The sequence below is a fragment of the Schistocerca cancellata genome, chromosome 2, assembly GCF_023864275.1.
Source record: "Schistocerca cancellata isolate TAMUIC-IGC-003103 chromosome 2, iqSchCanc2.1, whole genome shotgun sequence".
NCBI lineage: Eukaryota > Metazoa > Arthropoda > Insecta > Orthoptera > Acrididae > Schistocerca > Schistocerca cancellata.
The window spans coordinates 263,666,036-263,684,623 of record NC_064627.1 but is presented as its reverse complement, the minus strand read 5'-3'; the positions used below and the strand labels follow the sequence as shown (position 1 = coordinate 263,684,623).

The following is an 18,588-nucleotide window of genomic DNA, read 5'->3' as shown; positions in this document are numbered from 1 at the left end:
GGAAGGCCTATATTTTCTGCAGGTTCCATCACTTATTTCTATTCCCAATATACTTTCATTCCTACTTTGAAATTGTCTTTTACATACTTCATTGTTTCTTCAACAAATAAACTGAACAATATTAGCAGCAATGTTGCTTTACAATGTTTTCAACATTAATTTGATCTTATTAATCATCTACTTTTATAACATCGACTCACTGTTTGAAAGTATTGTAAACTGCTTAATCTGTCTCTGAACTTTACTCATATTCTATGGTAAACTGACATTTGTGATTTAGTTACTGTATTGCATATAACTAACATACAGTGTTACATTTAATTTTCCTTTTCAACAGTAGTTTATATTGTCAGCACTTATTGTCAGTTAACATTATTTTCAAGTTTGTTAGCAACTAACCCTCAAAAAAGTTTTATCCCAGATTTTTCTATTGTCTTAGTAGAAATATCATTTTGCATGCTAATTGCTTCAGTTCTTAAAAGAAATTAGTAATACTTTTTGCTTAATGGCTCCAGAAATTGGAAGCGAATGATCAGGCCTATTTTAAAGTTATTTGTTTACTGTTTCGTTAGACATTGCAGCAGCCACAACACAGGTTCACTATGAAAGCTGTTCTTGAACATGGGATGAGTTAGTTGATATTATTAAGTAGCTGGACACTGCCCTGACTACTGTCAAACATTTGAAAGCTACTGCAAATGGGTATGTTGGGAAAGCTCCAGAAGGCCGCACACCAGAGGTACCAAAAATACCTGAAGTGGATCCTGTCTCTTCTACAGCAAGTATGGAATCTATCACTCCCAGTCCATGTGGGGAAGGACGTGAGATGTCATACCGACCCCACTAACCAGTAAGTTAAACATGCCCCTGAAATCAAAGTCGAACCAGTGAGACTTACTTCTCCTGTTGGCCTGTAGGGAAACCTGCTGTGTTCTGTATCAGGAGGAAGCAAACACAAAAGGTTAGAGATCTATTAATCATCAACAGTTCAAATACACTCCTGGAAATTGAAATAAGAACACCGTGAATTCATTGTCCCAGGAAGGGGAAACTTTATTGACACATTCCTGGGGTCAGATACATCACATGATCACACTGACAGAACCACAGGCACATAGACACAGGCAACAGAGCATGCACAATGTCGGCACTAGTACAGTGTATATCCACCTTTCGCAGCAATGCAGGCTGCTATTCTCCCATGGAGACGATCGTAGAAATACTGGATGTAGTCCTGTGGAACGGCTTGCCATGCCATTTCCACCTGGCGCCTCAGTTGGACCAGCGTTCGTGCTGGACGTGCAGACCGCGTGAGACGACGCTTCATCCAGTCCCAAACATGCTCAATGGGGGACAGATCCGGAGATCTTGCTGGCCAGGGTAGTTGACTTACAACTTCTAGAGCACGTTGGGTGGCACGGGATACATGCGGACGTGCATTGTCCTGTTGGAACAGCAAGTTCCCTTTCCGGTCTAGGAATGGTAGAACGATGGGTTCGATGACGGTTTGGATGTACCGTGCACTATTCAGTGTCCCCTCGACGATCACCAGTGGTGTACGGCCAGTGTAGGAGATCGCTCCCCACACCATGATGCCGGGTGTTGGCCCTGTGTGCCTCGGTCGTATGCAGTCCTGATTGTGGTGCTCACCTGCACGGCGCCAAACACGCATACGACCATCATTGGCACCAAGGCAGAAGCGACTCTCATCGCTGAAGACGACACGTCTCCATTCGTCCCTCCATTCACGCCTGTCGCGACACCACTGGAGGCGGGCTGCACGACGTTGGGGCGTGAGCGGAAGACGGCCGAACGGTGTGCGGGACCGTAGCCCAGCTTCATGGAGACGGTTGCGAATGGTCCTCGCCGATACCCCAGGAGCAACAGTGTCCCTAATTTGCTGGGAAGTGGGGGGTGCGGTCCCCTACGGCACTGCATAGGATCCTACGGTCTTGGCGTGCATCCGTGCGTCGCTGCGGTCCGGTCCCAGGTCGACAGGCACGTGCACCTTCCGCCGACCACTGGCGACAACATCGATGTACTGTGGAGACCTCACGCCCCACGTGTTGAGCAATTCGGCGGTATGTCCACCCGGCCTCCCGCATGCCCACTATACGCCCTCGCTCAAAGTCCGTCAACTGCACATACGGTTCATGTCCACGCTGTCGCGGCATGCTACCAGTGTTAAAGACTGCGATGGAGCTCCGTATGCCAAGGCAAACTGGCTGACACTGACGGCGGCGGTGCACAAATGCTGCGCAGCTAACGCCATTCGACGGCCAACACCGCGGTTCCTGGTGTGTCCGCTGTGCCGTGCATGTGATCATTGCTTGTACAGCCCTCTCGCAGTGTCCGGAGCAAGTATGGTGGGTCTGACACACCGGTGTCAATGTGTTCTTTTTTCCATTTCCAGGAGTGTATTTGGTAAGTATGATACGCCTTAGGGAAGCAGCAACAATGGATGGGAAGGAACTCCAGGTGCACTCAGTGTGTATACCTGGAGGGCTCATTCAACATTTTGAAGACATTTCAGCAGCTATTACAGTAACAGCATGCAACCAACTGCAGATTGTGGTGCACATTGGAACAAATGATGCCTATTGTCTTGGCTCTGAGATCATACTTTGAACATTCCAGTGACTGGCAGAGAAAGTTGAAAAGAGCAGCCTTGCTCACATAGTTTTGACAAAGCTCACAGTTTGCAGTGCTGTGCCGAGCACTGATCCTTGCTCCCTATTTCTGAGCTGCATGGAAGGACTGAACCAGAGACTTCAAAGGTTTTGTTGATGAGATAAATGGTGACTTCTTGGACTTAAACTATGTGGAATGGTCCTCTGAGGGGGTCAAGTGTGCACTACACATCAAAGGCCAGTACCCAGATATCTGACAATGTGGAATGTACACAATGGCTTTCTATATTAGGCTACTCTCCAACCAGTCCAGATAACAATAGCTGTGTCAGTATAAAATCCAAGGAAATGTCCCCTACAGGTTAAAGTGTTAAAATTGTAGTGATTAACTGCCAGAGTTTTCACAATAAAGTGCCGAAGCAAGCACACGTGACAAGTGGTGGAGCTCACATAATACTAGATACAGAAAGCTAGCTAAAATATGAAATTGACAGCAGTGAGATTTTTGGGGAGAATTTAAGCATATATCAAAGGATGCACTTTTGGTAAATGGAAATGGAAATGGAAATAATGTATTATTTGTTGCAGCAGTCAAGAAAATCAAATCAACCAACAGAAATTGATACTGCATGCAAGATTGTTGTTAAAGACCCAATATCAAGGATGGGCATAAACTTATCATCAGATCCTTCTATTGGCCAACAGACTCACATCCAGATCTAACTGAAAACGTTAGACACAACATAAATTAACTGATACATAAGTTCTCCAGTCAGCACTACCATCATTGGACGAGACTTAAATCATCAACAGTTAACTGGGAAAATTACAGTTTTGTGAGTAATGGATATGACAAGAGATCCTGTCCTTTGAACACTACCCAGAACAGATTGTTCAGAAAACCATTTATGATGGAAATATATTGTGTCCCCTAGTACAAAATAGATTTGATATTTTTGAGAATGTCCACCTAGAAATTGGTATCAGTGACTATGAATGAGTTGTAGCTACAGTGACTGACAAAGTATTAAGTGCAACAAGTAGAAGTAACAACAACTGATACCAGTTACAATAGTTACTGGTATCAGTGACTATGCAGCAGTTGTAGCAAACAGTGATTGCCAAAGTACAAAGGGCAGACTAGAAAAAATGCAGGAATGTTTTGTTTCAACAAGGAACTCACAACATGTAGCTCTGAAGAAGAACTGTGGCTCAGGTTTAGGAGAATGGGAAGTGATGCACGTGATAGATATGTACAGGGTGTACATAATATCCGGGAACACTTTCAATTATTTATTGCACAAGAACCAGACATCGTACAGATATCATACATATGTTATTTTGAAGAGAAACCCTGATTTTTTTTCCCTCCATGTATACCGCCATAGCGTAGTTTGGTAATTTGCCGATAGTCAGCACTAGTCACAAACTTGGCGAGTTCAGGTGCGGAGCAAGCTTTCCGTGTGTTGGAGTTTGACAAAAACAAGTGTGTTACAGCTGTTCAACGGATGTTTAGAACCAAGTACAGTAAGAAGCCACTGACAAGGAAGGCCATTTACCAGTGGCACAACAAATTCGTTACGGTGGGTTGCTTGTGCCCGGCAAAGAGAAGCAAACGTACCTGTGTGAGTGAAGTGAAAATGGAGAGCATACGAGACACATTCGTAAGGAGTCCAAAGAAATCGGTGCGTCGTGCATCCCGCGAGCTCGAAATGACTCCAATGACAGTGTGGAAAGTCCTGCAACAGAAGCTGTCTATGAAACAATTCTAATTGGAGCTAGTGCAGAAGCTCAATGCTGACGACAAAAATAAGCGTTTTGAGTTTTGTTCGCAGTTGCAACAATTGAATGAGGATGGGGATGGCATTGTTGATCGCGTAATTTTTAGCGACAGAGACACTTTTCACACAAATGCACTGAACTTGAGCATGATTCACCGAAGGTAAGTGTTTTTTGTGCCTTGTCACATCGAAAACTGCACCTGCCTTTCTTCTTCGCTGAGAGCACTGTCACTGGATATCCCTACTTGGACTTGTTGCAGCAATGGCTGATGCCTCAAATGCAGTTGGACGCTCCATTCATCTTTCAATAGGATGAGGCTCCACCCCATTTTCATTGTGAAGTTCGTGGGTATCCGAACATAGAGCTGCCACATCGATGGATTGACTGTGCTACAGAAGGTTATTGCTGTTTCATGAAATGGCCTCCCCAATCACCAGATCTCACTCTGTGTGACTCTTTTCTGTGGGGACACATTACAGATCTGGTGTATGTACCTCCTCTACCACGTGATGTAGCAGAGTCGTGGGAGAGAATATGGAAAGCAACGGCCACAGATGACTATGCCATGCTGGGACAGGTACGGCAAGAATTCGATTACTATATTGATGTCTGCCCCGGGTCAAAAAAAAAACTTTCAGAGTTTCTCTTCAAAGTGCAATATATACGACATCTGTACAATGTTTAGTTCTTATGCAATAAATAATTGAAATTGTTCCCAGACTTTATGTACACCCTGTACGTAGTAGGATAGTTCATTATGGGAGGGATCCTCCCTGGTATACTATAACTGTAAAGAATCTTCTAAAGACACATATACTACTGCATAATAGATGTAAAACAAAGCATTTTTCATGTATAACGCCACAGCGTAGTTTGGTAATTGCCAATAGTCAGCACTAGTTGCAAACATGGCAAGTTAAGGTGCGGAGCGAGCTTTCTGTGTGTTGGAAAATGTGTTACAGCTGTTCAATGGATGTTTAGAACCAAGTACAGTAAGAAGCAACCAACAAGGAAGGCCATTTACCAGTGGCACAACAAATTCATTACAATGGGTTACTTGTGTCTGACAAAGAGAAGCGGACGTCCCAGTGTGAGTGAAGTGAATATGGAGCATGTACGAGAGACATTCATAAGGAGTCCAAAGAAATCAGTGCGTTGTGCATCCTGTGAACTCGAAATGGCTCCAATGACAGTGAATGAATGAAGTGCATTTGGCTGTCAAGAGGGCAATGCATAAACACTTAAATTACTGCCACAGCAGAATGCCCTTGAAGCATCAGTCACAAAACCCTTAAAAATTCTGGCCCTATGTAAAGGATGTTAGTGGCACCAAACTTAGTGTCCAGGCACCTATGGATGAGATAAGAACGGAAATTGAAAGCAAAGCAAATGCATAAATTTTGAACTCCATTTTCAAATGTCCCTTTACAAATTAACATCCAGGGCTATTGACCCAATTCACTGTGTACATCACTGCAGAGAGGGGTGATATAGATATTAGTATCAGCGGTGTTGAGAAACAGCTGAAATTGCTATAATTGAATGAAGCTCTGGGGCCCAATGATATCCCCAACAAATTTCTACACTGAATTTTTGTCCGAGTTGTTTCCTCTTTTAACATTAATCTGCTGTAGAGCTCTCAAATGTGAAACCATACCCAGCTGTTGGAAGAAAGTGCAGGTCATACCTGTGAACAAGAAGAGTAACAAATGTACAGTATCTTGACATCTATTTGCTGCAGGATCTTAGAATATATATTGAGCTCAAACATAATGAGGTATCTTGAACAGGTTGACCTCCTTCATGCCAACCAGCATAGATTCTGAAAACATTGAACATGTGAAACTCAATTTGCACTTTTCCAAAAAGCATTTGACTCAGTACCACACTGATGCTTATTATTGGAAGTATGATCATGTGGGCTGTCAAGTGAAATTTGTGACCAGATTGAGGATTTCTTTGTAGTGGAGGAAGCAGCATGTTATATTGCATGGGGAATCATCAAGAGATGCAGAAATAACTTCAGCTGTGCACCATGGAAGTGTGCTGAGACCCTTGCTGTTCATGTTATATGATAATGACCCTACAGACCATATCAGTAGTGAGCTCAGACTTTTTGTGGATGATACAGTTATACGTAATGAAGCACTATCTGAAAAGCTGCACAAATACTCAATCAGATCTTGATAAGACTTCAAATTGCTGCAGAAATTGGCAGCTTATTTTAAATATTCGGAAGAGTAAAACTGTGCACTTCACAAAACTAAAAAACATAGTATCCTATAACAACAATATCAGTGATTCACAATTGGAACTCGTCTTCTCATTCAGATACATGAGGGCAACAGTTTGTAGGGATATGAAATGAAATGCTTGCGTAGGCCCAGTCATAGGCAAAGCAGGTGGGAAACTTTGCATTTTCCTAGTATTCTACCACTTATTCAATCAGTCTACAAAGGAGGTTCCTTATAAATCACTTGGGTGGCAGATCTTAAAACATTGTTCAGGTGCATGTGATCTGTAGTGTATAGAACTAACAGGGGACATTGAACAAATACAGAGAAGGGTAGCATGAATAGTCACTAGTTTGTTTTATCCTGGGAGAGTGTCAGGATGTGCTGAAGAAACTGAACTGGCAGACACTTGAAGACTGGCACAAACTATCCCAAGAAAGCATACTTAGAAAGGTTCAAGAACCAGCTTTAAATGATGACTCTAGGAATGTACTGCAATCCGCTAAGTCTCACTCCCATAAGGATCATATGCAAGTGGAACAGGAAGAAACCTTAATTTATGGTACAGTGGGAAGTACCCCCTGCTATGCACTTCATAGTGGTTTACAGAGTATGGCTGTAGATGTAGATAATATTCTTGTACTGGTAGTTGCAGACGTAACTATTATTCTTCTGTTTAAAAGTGTTAGGTTTTCACAACCTCTCAGTGCTATAAATCTCCTAGGCTTACGTGGTGTTTGTGATGTTTCAGTAAGCATATTCTCTCCTCCCATCTTCTAGCGAAGTACTTGTGTGTCACAATCTGTGTCCTTTTATAGGTGTCAGTGGAAGCAGTAATTTAAATGTTGTAACAGGAACTCCAGAACAGTTGAACTGACACTCCAGTTCCATGTTTTGATGAGTGGCAACTCATGGCTGTTCACTACTGACTCATGAGTTGCAGCTGAATGTCACTAGTATCGTTTAGCTTCCAAAGGGGACTGCTCAGTTTTGCTGGGGTAGATCTCTTGGCTAAATTAATCCAACTCATAAGGAGAACAAGGCAGGTGCCATAATCCATTTCCCAGAAACTTCGCGTAGTGGAAGAAGAGTCAAAATAAGTGATCACGTCTCGGCTTATCCATAGATTCTTGACTGTTTCTGAGAAAGTGATGGTCAATTTTGTGACGTAACTTAGGTGCCTTTTAGTGCGCGATAATCTCAGCCAAGATAGTAGCACAGTGGCTAGAGTGCAGTCTCTCACGTTTACACCTTGTGCTCAATATTTTTCCATTTATTCACTGAAGGCCATAGAAGGTTATGGCACAAATGCTTCTTATCAAGTTAGAAGATACATGGGTGTTGTGTTAACTGCAAAATTGCAACTGGATTTCACCATAAGTGTCATACATTTATGATGTAATATAGATGTGTGGTATTTTCAGGGATTACAATATTTTTAAATCCTCATATTCCTATATTTCATTCTTACATCATTTCTTACATTAATTCTACAATATAAGGAAAAGATAGATTGCTCCTTGCCGTAAAGATGACAGGCTAAGTTGCAGACCGGCGCAATGGAAGGACACTTACACATTAGCATTCAGCCAAAGGCTTCAGCAAAAAAGGAAATGCACATTCATTCACGCTAGTAAGCTCATCTCACACACAAATGAGCACCATCTCCAGCAGCTCAGACCAGAATGATTATAGTAATTATTATATTAAATATTATTTTTCGTATTTTATTCTTATATTTATTTTTTAGTAAGATTTGGTGTATTCCTTTGGATAATACTGATCTTAGAAACATTCAAAACAGAGAAATTCTGAACACCACGCGATTGTGCGAAGTCAAGTTTTCCACAGTGAAATTTCTCCAGATGAATCTCGCTCAGGTTTAGAACATAGGGCACAAATGTGTGAAACCATAATGCTAGCCACTCTGCCGGTGCATCAGTTGAACTTTTACTCACAAGGAGGCACATAATGTACCTTGAAAACTTTGACTTCCTTTTTCTCAGAAATTGTCAAGTATCTGCGAATAAGCTGAGACATGTGTTCGCTTATTTTGAACCCTTGTTAACTGAGCAAAGTTTCTGGGAAATTGGGTCATGGCACTTGGCATGTTCTCATCAGTGCCATATGGGTTTCAACTGCCTCCTTAATTATGCTGTCCCAGAAACCAGCTATTGAATGGATGACCAGTCACTTCATAATTCTCTCTCTCTCTCTCTCTCTCTCTCTCTCTCTCTCTCTCTCTCTCTCTCTCTGTGTGTGTGTGTGTGTGTGTGTGTGTGTGTGTGTGTGTGTGTGTGGTTTGTATTGTCACCAGTGGAGACCATTCTGAACACTGTAAATCAGTACAAATATTTTTCATTGTTTTGCATTATTATGAGCTGCTTTTTGTGTAATTTCGTGTTGTGTCAACAATGGAAAATCCAGAATTGAATGTAACAATATTATAAAAATGATGGTTGCTATTCATAATATAGCGTAGATGCTGAGTCAAACATAGGCACAACAAAAAGACTGTCATAAAATTATCTTTCAGCCAACCAGGCATTTGTCAGAGGTAGAAACACACACACAAAGCACAGTCTCCCTGAGTGTGTGTGTGTGTGTGTGTGTGTGTGTGTGTGTGTGTGTGTGTGTGTTTTCTATTTCCGACGAAGGTCTGGTTGGCCGAAAACTAATTTTCTGACAGTCTTTTTGGTGTGCCTATCTGCAACTCAGCATCTCTACTGTATGGTGAGTAGCAACTATACTTTTCATAATGTGTCAGGTATTTAGGTGTCAAAAGTAAAGGGTGATATATAATAAGGTAAAGTTCAATGTCAAAATAAATTCAGGTTTAATACTAAAGAAACTAAGAAACGTGCACTGGAAAACATTAATTAATACGAGTAAATCTATGGAAACCAACCACAGTTGAACTCAAAACCTGTGGGAAGAGAAACTATAGCTTTACCTTTTGGTTACAACAACAAGTCATTGAAGGTGTTTGTGAGTCACGAGATTAATTAAACCAAGCTTCCAGTCCTCCATTACTGAAATGTTACATACTTTGTCAACTGCTTTCTTGTTTTAAAGTGGACCATACAACATTTTCACACAGTGTAGTTTTTCATAAATTTCAATATTGTATCTCATTTTAAAGAATATGGGACCAAGTCTCCAGACATCAGATGTTGATTTGCAGACTTTACAGCTGTTATCTTATTTGTCTCATAATGATGTGCTACCTACGTTGTCTCTGCTGTGGTGCAGCAATTAGACTACAGACAGTTCATAATACATTGCAATTTCAATATAGTAAGCAAACAATAGGAATATCTATGATGAGAGTATAGCACACTGGACATGCAGCCAACATCAAACTAAAATAGCCATGTGACATGTATAACACTGATGGTTTACATATTGAGCTAAGATATAAACTTCAATATTACTCTTATTTGGGCTGTTTTACAAATTTATTTATTAGTGACAGTAGTAGTAGAGGTTGTCCCTGTTATGGATGTGAATCAAAATATGTCAAAGGAGGAAAAGTTACCTTAAGTAGGTCATTGTCGTCATTATCACCACCACCACATCATCAGGTTACAGCTCCGGTTTCCAGGATGCTGATGATAAGTTCTTTTGAAAATTTTCTGTTCTTGTATGGCTCACTCACAGACACTGTCCCAAAGGAGACCTCTTTCAGTGACACCCTTCTTAATTATGTCAATCCGTCTTCTTCTTGGCTGTCCATCATGACTTTTCCCATTTCTAGTAATTTTGAGGATTTTCTTGGCCATTCTGGTTTCTAACATATATTTAACATGACCATACCATCTTAAACTAGATTGCCATAGTTTATCCAGTACAGTGAGTTTTACATTTTCATCAATTGTGTTCCTTTCATACCTTATCTTATCCATTTTCATTTGCCTCATCATAGATCTAAGAAACTTCATTCCAGAAGCTTGGATTTGGCTATTCCCTCCCTCCCTCCCTCCCCCCAAGAACACAGAAAGAGCTATGATGTACAGAAATGTGAATGTGGCAAAGTGTACATTGGTTACTCTGAGTGATGCATTAGCACTCACATTGGAGCATGAACACTGTGTATGACTGGTGCAAAATAACTAATCAGCTTTACCTGAACTCCCTCAGGACTGTGGCCAAACTATTAATTTTCAAAAACCTTGTGTGCTTACTCATCAGCTGTGAATCCAGCAGAAAAAAACAAAGGGAGTCTACTGAAATAGTTAAATACCCTAACAGCTTGAACAGGGACAGCAGCTAAAATTTACTGACAGCCTGGCTGCCATCAGTCAGAGTCCATCAGGGCAAATGTGTTCAACAGCCAGCATCTTCAAATGACCTGGATTAAACAGTATATAAACAAGACATCAATTCGCCATTGCCTGCCAGTCACCAGCCATAGTCACCACTCCACACCACTTTTTGTTTTGAATTATCCAGTGGCATCCCAGAATGAGACATTGGTAGCCACCTGACAACCAAAATAAGGCAGTGTGTAGGGGAAGACCATCACCAGAATCCAACATTCGTGCTCAAGAGGACAGCTGCAAAGTTGTTCGAAATGTCAGACTTTTAGTCGTTTTAGTATTTCATAATGACGTGGCCTGTTTCTCAAAATGATTTTATTGAAGCTGACACTGGCTGTAGAACCCTACAAACTGATATAATTTAATTTGTATTGCATTTTTCTGATTAGAGGTGACATTTCATCATCTGACCTGACACAGACATCAGAAACATTGCAATCTGAAAGGATTGTATACTATCCTAAATGATTTAATAATACATGGGCCCCAAAGATGACAACATTCTGCCAATATGTATCATGTCAAACTATTAATCTCATATGTCATAAGAAATTTGCAGCCTCAACCATTCCCACTGTAATATGTATAAATTTAAGTTTACTATTATATCTCCAGATAGTTATAAAAATAATGTATTTACATTAACTAACTTGCTTAACATAGTCTTTCATCTCCTTTAGCCTGGTTTAAGTCTAACTCATCATTGCTTAGAAGCCTTTATGCTTCTAAGCAACGAATTTTTTATTCAGATGAATTTTGTTTCATTGATAATGAAATTTTGTCTGTGATGAAGCAGGAGAAATAAGTACCACTTTCTCTGCTATAAAGAAAAACCACACATACTATTGCAGTTTTCAAGTGATTGACTGTACCAGAGGACTATATAAGTTTGTATACACACAGTGCATGAACAAAGTTAGTAATGTGTTTTGGGGCAATGTTATGTTAGAAGACAATAAGTACCCTTCTTGCAGAACAATATTTATGTTACAGGATACACCCACACCATCATAGTATCACTTCATGCTTAATAGCAGATAGTAGTATCTGTGATCCGAAAGCTCCTCAAACACAAAAGAAACACAGTGGTTCTCTTTGTTACTTGATGTACTTCTCAACTGTTTAAGGCAGTGTCTTCTGTCTGCATTTCTATAGTTTCTTAAGTGATTTGCACGAGATCTCAACAATGCAGCTTTGCTACTACAGTTCAAGTTTACTTAATAACACTTAACTTAAGTATATATCTCAGCTGTTTCTGGTTGTAAAATGTTAAGTTATTCATAAAATGAAATATGGTATTACAGGGGATTGGTGAAGATTGGATTGGCAAATCGGATAACCAACAAAGAGATACTTACTAAAATTTGGGAAGCTTTATGGCACAACTTACATGAAAAAAGGGATTGGTTCATGGACATAATAGTTTGGTAATGGAAGATAGTGCCCAGGTAGAAAGTGTAGTGGAAGACCAAGGCTTGAATATGATAAGCAGGTTGAAGTGGATGTACGCTGCAATAGTTACACAGAGATGATGAGACTTTCTCCAGATAAACTGGCATAGAACTGCACCAAACCAGTATTTGAATTGAAAACAATACTAATAACAAAAGTGCCATAATGACATCATGTCAGGATTCATATGGAACACTATTTTGGATGTTGTGGAGAATTGGTTCATGACTGTATTATCTTTGATTGCAGAGCACGTGTTCTCACACATGTAAAAGTGTCTTACTAATATTGTAATGTATTATGTTTTGCTTATTTAATGGCAGTATTTTGACTGTTGATTATGTTAGTTGACTTTCTGAAAAAAACGTAATATATTTTTATAATGTATTTTAAATAAATTGCTAATTTGAGGCTTTATTTTACAGCAAGCAGAAGTTTCCCGTACCCGCCATTTCCATGTCCATTCTGTGACCGTGCCTACACCAGTTGGGGCTTCCGCCGACGCCATATCAAAGCAGTACATACTCAATCACAGAAGCTGCCGTGCAAATGGTGTGCAGAAGTTCTTCCATCACACTCAGATTGGGAACAACATGTGACAAACAGCCATGGATTGGCTCCCACAGATGCCCACAATGGGCTTTTGATACTTGAAGAAGCACATATGGTTTTACAGATACCAAATCCAACACGCCTTGACACATTTGTCAGTATGATCAGGAAGAATAAAAGTGCTGCCAATAGTAGTGGATCTGGCAGTAGTGGGGGAATAGTTAATGCTGGAGCAAGCAGCAGTTCACAGGATGACCAAGATTGTTCAAATGGATCTGCCAGCGAAGCAGAGAAGCCTGCATCACGGACTTAATATGTTACTCATAATTCGCTTTTCACATTAATTTGTGTTGGCATCACACTTTACTACTTATCTTTAGAAGTGCCAGATCTGAACAACACAGCTCTCCCTGCTGTGAGCTTGATAAATTGCGTATCATTCCTGTGTCTAGTGTCATTTTGTGGATTTAGCAATGTATACTATGAAGCAGAATAATTTACTTGTGATACTTGTCAGTTGTCATAAGAAACACATTTTGAAAGGTACTGAGCTCTAATGATATAGTTTTTATCATACAGTGACAAATACAGGGCATATAGACATAAACTGACCATACATGATTCTTCTGTGATGTCTTGGTAAGATTTATTTCTATTCACCTTTTGCTCTCAGATCTGTCACTTTTGCCATGTTTCAATTATAATACACTGCTCAGTATCAGTCCCTAACACCATTACCATTGTGGTCCATGTCACAGACTTCCAAAATCAATATTACATGTTTTTCACTGACAAAGTATTGTAATACTGCATTTTAATTATGTGTATCATTATAATTATGTGCATCAGTTGTCATTAATTTTTTCCTAAAGTAGAAGTCAGTGAGATACTATTTTCATGTTAAATTCATTAAAGTTATATAACTTATGTTAATTTGATAGCACACTGAAGTAGGGTAGTGTAGAAAGTGTAGTATTACAGTGTTCTCTCAAATTATTTTCATTTATACCTGATGCTAATACGTGGACATCAGAAACATAAATTATATTACAAAAGAACATGAGCAGTTGTGCAGAATGTAGACAGATGGTAACAATAGCTTTCTTTACCTTTGATTGATGATTTACTGTAACTAACTCCAAAAAGATTCATTGCACTAGGCTCGATGGGACAGATATCTCCACCTTTGGTTGTACCTGACTTCCAGGTCTGAGAGTTTCACAACTTTTGGACTTCTCATAAAATTATCTTTTTTATCAGACTCAAAGCCATATATACCTATAACTGAACATGCGAATGATGGTTCTCTACTACTTCTGTTGTTCCAACAATGTAAACTTACCAGTTTTACGGGCACAAGACAATAACAGTTTATGCTACCTGTAGCTACTATTTCAAAATCTTATTTTTTTGCCAATGCATTGTATGTTAAAAAGAAGAGCTTAATTCTTGTGGTTTCAAAGATTGGCAACTAAATATTAAGGAAGATTATTGTTCAATGTCCCATTGACAACAAAGTGATTATACACAGGTATTTAAGGCAAGGTCATAAGCAACAGACATTCAAGAACCAAGTAATTAGATATTATTTATGGAGACAACACTAGTACTGGAACCATCTTTATTAAAGAAAGCATCTCTGAGATTTATGATGACTTAAAAACTCTATCCAACACTCCAGATATTGATGTTGATAATATTCTTTGCTTACACTTGCAATTAAGAGTGCAGCGTATGGATTTCAAGTGAATTTCACTCATTAATATATTTCCATCAGATTTACTTTGAAATATTTTTAAATAATGAACTGCAATGAAAATAATATTTATAAGACAGCAATCATAATATGACATTCTGTACCTGTAATTTGTGCCTTTTTGACTGATGCTTCTTTCCCAGCATGTGTAACTTTATTCAGGTGTATATTTGAGAGCAGTGACAATACTGTGTATTTTTCAGTGGGGAACTCATGTTCTACAAATAGTTGCAGTTAATAAAACACTGATTAATGTTTTGTAACAGATTTTTTTTATATTTGTAATAAGAGAGTTTAGAAGGGTGGAGTGGATATTTTTGTATAAATTATATGCTGTGTATATTGCATGTATTATGTAACTCCTACTTACTTCACATTATGACAGAAATATGTCAAAATTATGATGTAATTTCATATTGTATTTTTGGAAAGTTGTTTATTGAAATAGCAGTCCAATAAATTAATTTACATCAACTAGGCTTACAAATATTAAGATGAAAAAATAGCCTGGAATTATTTTGAAAAAAAACAGTGTTCATCATTAATAACAGAGCCACATGTGAAGAAAATGTTAATACTAGGCTGTTGAATCCTATTAACTGCAAGTCAAGCAAAAAACAAACTGCAAATGCAAGTGATAAACTTGAGGGCTTAGACAGCTTAGAAACCCAGTTCCAGTCTTCTCCAGGAGACAATGCTATGGTTGATGTAAATGATAATAGTTTGAGGAGGGGTTGAACTAAAGGAACATGACAGTCATATCTCTTTTATTCAAAGAATATTTGTTATGCATTTATAACATCATTGCCACACCACTTTTGAGTTGTGTTAATAATTACCATCCCATGGGTACCACACATCAGTCACATCCTCTCACGTTTCTGTGTGTGGTTACTGTGTGGTGTGTGTGATTTTGTTCATTTTTTTTCCATCCCTGGACTCTCCTCCTCTAACACTATTTTGTTAGTGTCTGGTTAACCAATGCATTAATAATTACAATCCATTAATGTGTCTAAATGTATGCCTTCTTTCTAATAAAAATCAAGCAATGAAAACCACAGATCTGAGTAATGTTTGCAACATGCAGTTAAAGATTATCAGAATGATCATAATTCAGTAGCAGTGTAGATGTGTATTTCTTAGTGAGAGCCCAGACACACTCAGACACTTTTAGATGCGTGATTCATTCTTACCGCATGCAACAGTTCTTGCATCTACCACTGGGTTCCCTACCTCCTTTTACACCTATGGTGACATGCCTAATGTCTCAATATCGCCATTCTTTCTCATCCTCTTCTCTCCACCAATTCTTGGATACCCCATATCCACTCTTTTGGTGGTCTTCCTCTTCTTTTTCTTCCAGGAGGTTGTCATGGAAGCACTGTCTTTAGGCATTTGTCTTATTTCATTCTTTTGACATGCCATAACCACCCAAGCTGGCTGTCTTCCATTCTGTCTGTAATATACTGGCTCTGCCTCCTTTCTCTTATTTCCTCATTTCGAGTTGGGAAATTCTACATGCTCCTCCCAAGTGGTCCATTTCTAAAGCTCTAAGTCTCTTTATACTTTCTGTGAGTTCGTAACACTCACTCCCACAACTTGTTATTGGTTGCTCAGTGGATTTGTATAACTGCATTATACCAACCAAAGTACAAGATTTAGTTTTTGGATAACCATTCTTTCCTATGTGATTCATTGTTGTATAACTCTGTCACATCTTCCATCACATGGTAGGATACTTCTCATATACTTAAACTGTTTACACACTTTATTTTGATGTCTGTCAATGTGCAAGTTACTTTCCTCTGCTCCTGTTCTCAAAATTAATTTTCAGATCCCACTGTTTATACTGTTCCATTAACTTCCCAAAAAAGTAAGTAAATTTTACTAAGTTTGTAAAACCATGTTGCCAATTATATAGTTTGCCAAACAATATTTTTAAGTGTAAAAATGCTCTAAAAAAAAAAAAAAAAAAAATTGTTCAATATGAGGACTATTTTTAATTCCACAGATATATTGTACATTTTATAAGTAATATTGATACTTCCCTGAATGAAATGAAAAAAGCATGTTACCTATCCGTAATCACATTGAAGGCAGTGATTTTGTGACAAACACTTACAAAATATAAAATAACAGAAAATAATGTTGTGAGTGAGTTTTGATGCACAAAGAGATGTAAACAGTACAGTAATAAATTATAGGTTGGAAACAACAAACATAAATAGCAATAAAAGGCATAATCTAATGTTTTATGGCTATGGAGCCTTCAAGTTTTTCAGCTCATCACTCACAATAGCAGCGTGAATTTTTCGGCCCCTGCAAGTTCTGGTTTGGTTGTAATACTTAAGGGACTATTCTGTGCTACCTGTAGTCATTATTTTTTGCTGGTGGGGGAACAAGACTAGGAAAGAATAAAAGTGTGGAAGCTAATGCTGCTTTATGAGCCACTATGTGTGCCTACAAACCATTCTTGAATCATCTGCAGGTGAACCATTGCCTTCTGTCATTTACGTTTAGAGGTGTAAATAGAACATAATAATATATATTAAATATCAAGTGTGTCAATTAAGAGTGCTCTTTTAATATGAAATGTACAAATGAGAAGAACCCATGGATGCACAAAATATTTTATATTAAAAATATTTATTATTTATCTAATACAAGCAATGCAGAAAGTTTGTCCGGCTTATCTTTGTTGCAGTCTTTGTATATAAAATTGTATTGTGGATAGCTGTAAGAATTACCTTTATTGGCACATTGTACTGTCTTCTTCTTGTGCCTTTTTTGTTGTAAATTTTTACTGGATGTTTTTTATTTATCATTTTTGTATAGACAGAAATCTGTTTTTGATCATTGATGAAGAATACTAACTAGTCAGTTCATTCTAGCACAAGAAATTACTGTTGTTGGTGCATGACATATTTCTAAGTAGCTCTGTACTTGAAGTTCATCTAAAATCATTCATTGTCCCAATGTTCCTGTGTTGATACAGACCTTTAAAAATCATGAGTTGATTCTTATTATAATCTAGTAGTGAAAATAACTACGTTTTCACTATTTTTATTAAATATTTAATGTGGGTTGTATATGTACAATTTTAGTTATTACTAATAAACAAATGCTTTTGCAGATTGTGTCCAGAAAGTGATTTTACCTGTTCTCAGTTATTACACACTTTTCATGCTGTACAATACCACCTATGAGTCCTTGGGATTTGAATTTATGCTTGTAAATGTTAGTTCTTAAGAAAGAAATAAATAAATAAAAGCACGCAAAACTGCTTGTTTTATGATGGAACTATTTCTGGTGGCACATTAGTACACAACTGTGTTTTGACCTTACTCTGTGGCACGTTTAATCAAGATCAGTCAACTCATTGGCAGTGGACAAGCACTTTCCTGAAGAGGTGTTACTGCATTCCACTGGGAAATGTTCTTTATCATGAAAAGAAGAAACTGATGCTGCACCTTTGTGTACGTACCAAATAAGTTCCATTAGTGGTGGTTGCCTTCAGAGGGGGACCGTTTATTCCATGCACATCTGCATTTGTTCCTCCAGCTGTTCAGAAAATTTCTGCACATCGTTTTCCGTGGGTATTGCAGTGTGAATATGAAAATCCATGCCATGAATGCTCTGTTTTGTTTGCCATATGGTGCCTAAGAGTTATGGAGTCTTAAGAACTCTTCCATGAGGCTACACAGGAGCACTGCTTTTTTCTTTTTTTTCTGCCTGGAGGAATGAAGAACACATCCCTTAGTAAGTTGCTCATCCAATGCCTCCAAGTTGATTAATGATGTTGAAATTCGTTTCCAGTGTAAGGATGTAGTTGAAGACTTCAAAAGAGCTGCTCAGTGTCATCT

At 38.7% G+C, this 18,588-nt stretch overlaps 1 protein-coding gene across 2 annotated transcripts in view; it reads left to right on the top strand.

Moving 5' to 3' along the window:
* LOC126161605 (protein tramtrack, beta isoform-like) overlaps nucleotides 1–17,976 on the top strand; it is a 202,726-nt gene extending 184,750 nt beyond the window's left edge. For both annotated transcript variants that reach the window (XM_049917556.1, XM_049917555.1), the window contains one exon: nucleotides 12,843–17,976. In XM_049917556.1, coding sequence (XP_049773513.1) covers nucleotides 12,843–13,282 — 440 coding nt within the window. In that variant the 3' untranslated portion in view covers nucleotides 13,283–17,976. The remainder of the gene's footprint in view (nucleotides 1–12,842) is intronic.
* Nucleotides 17,977–18,588: the final 612 nt, after the last annotated feature.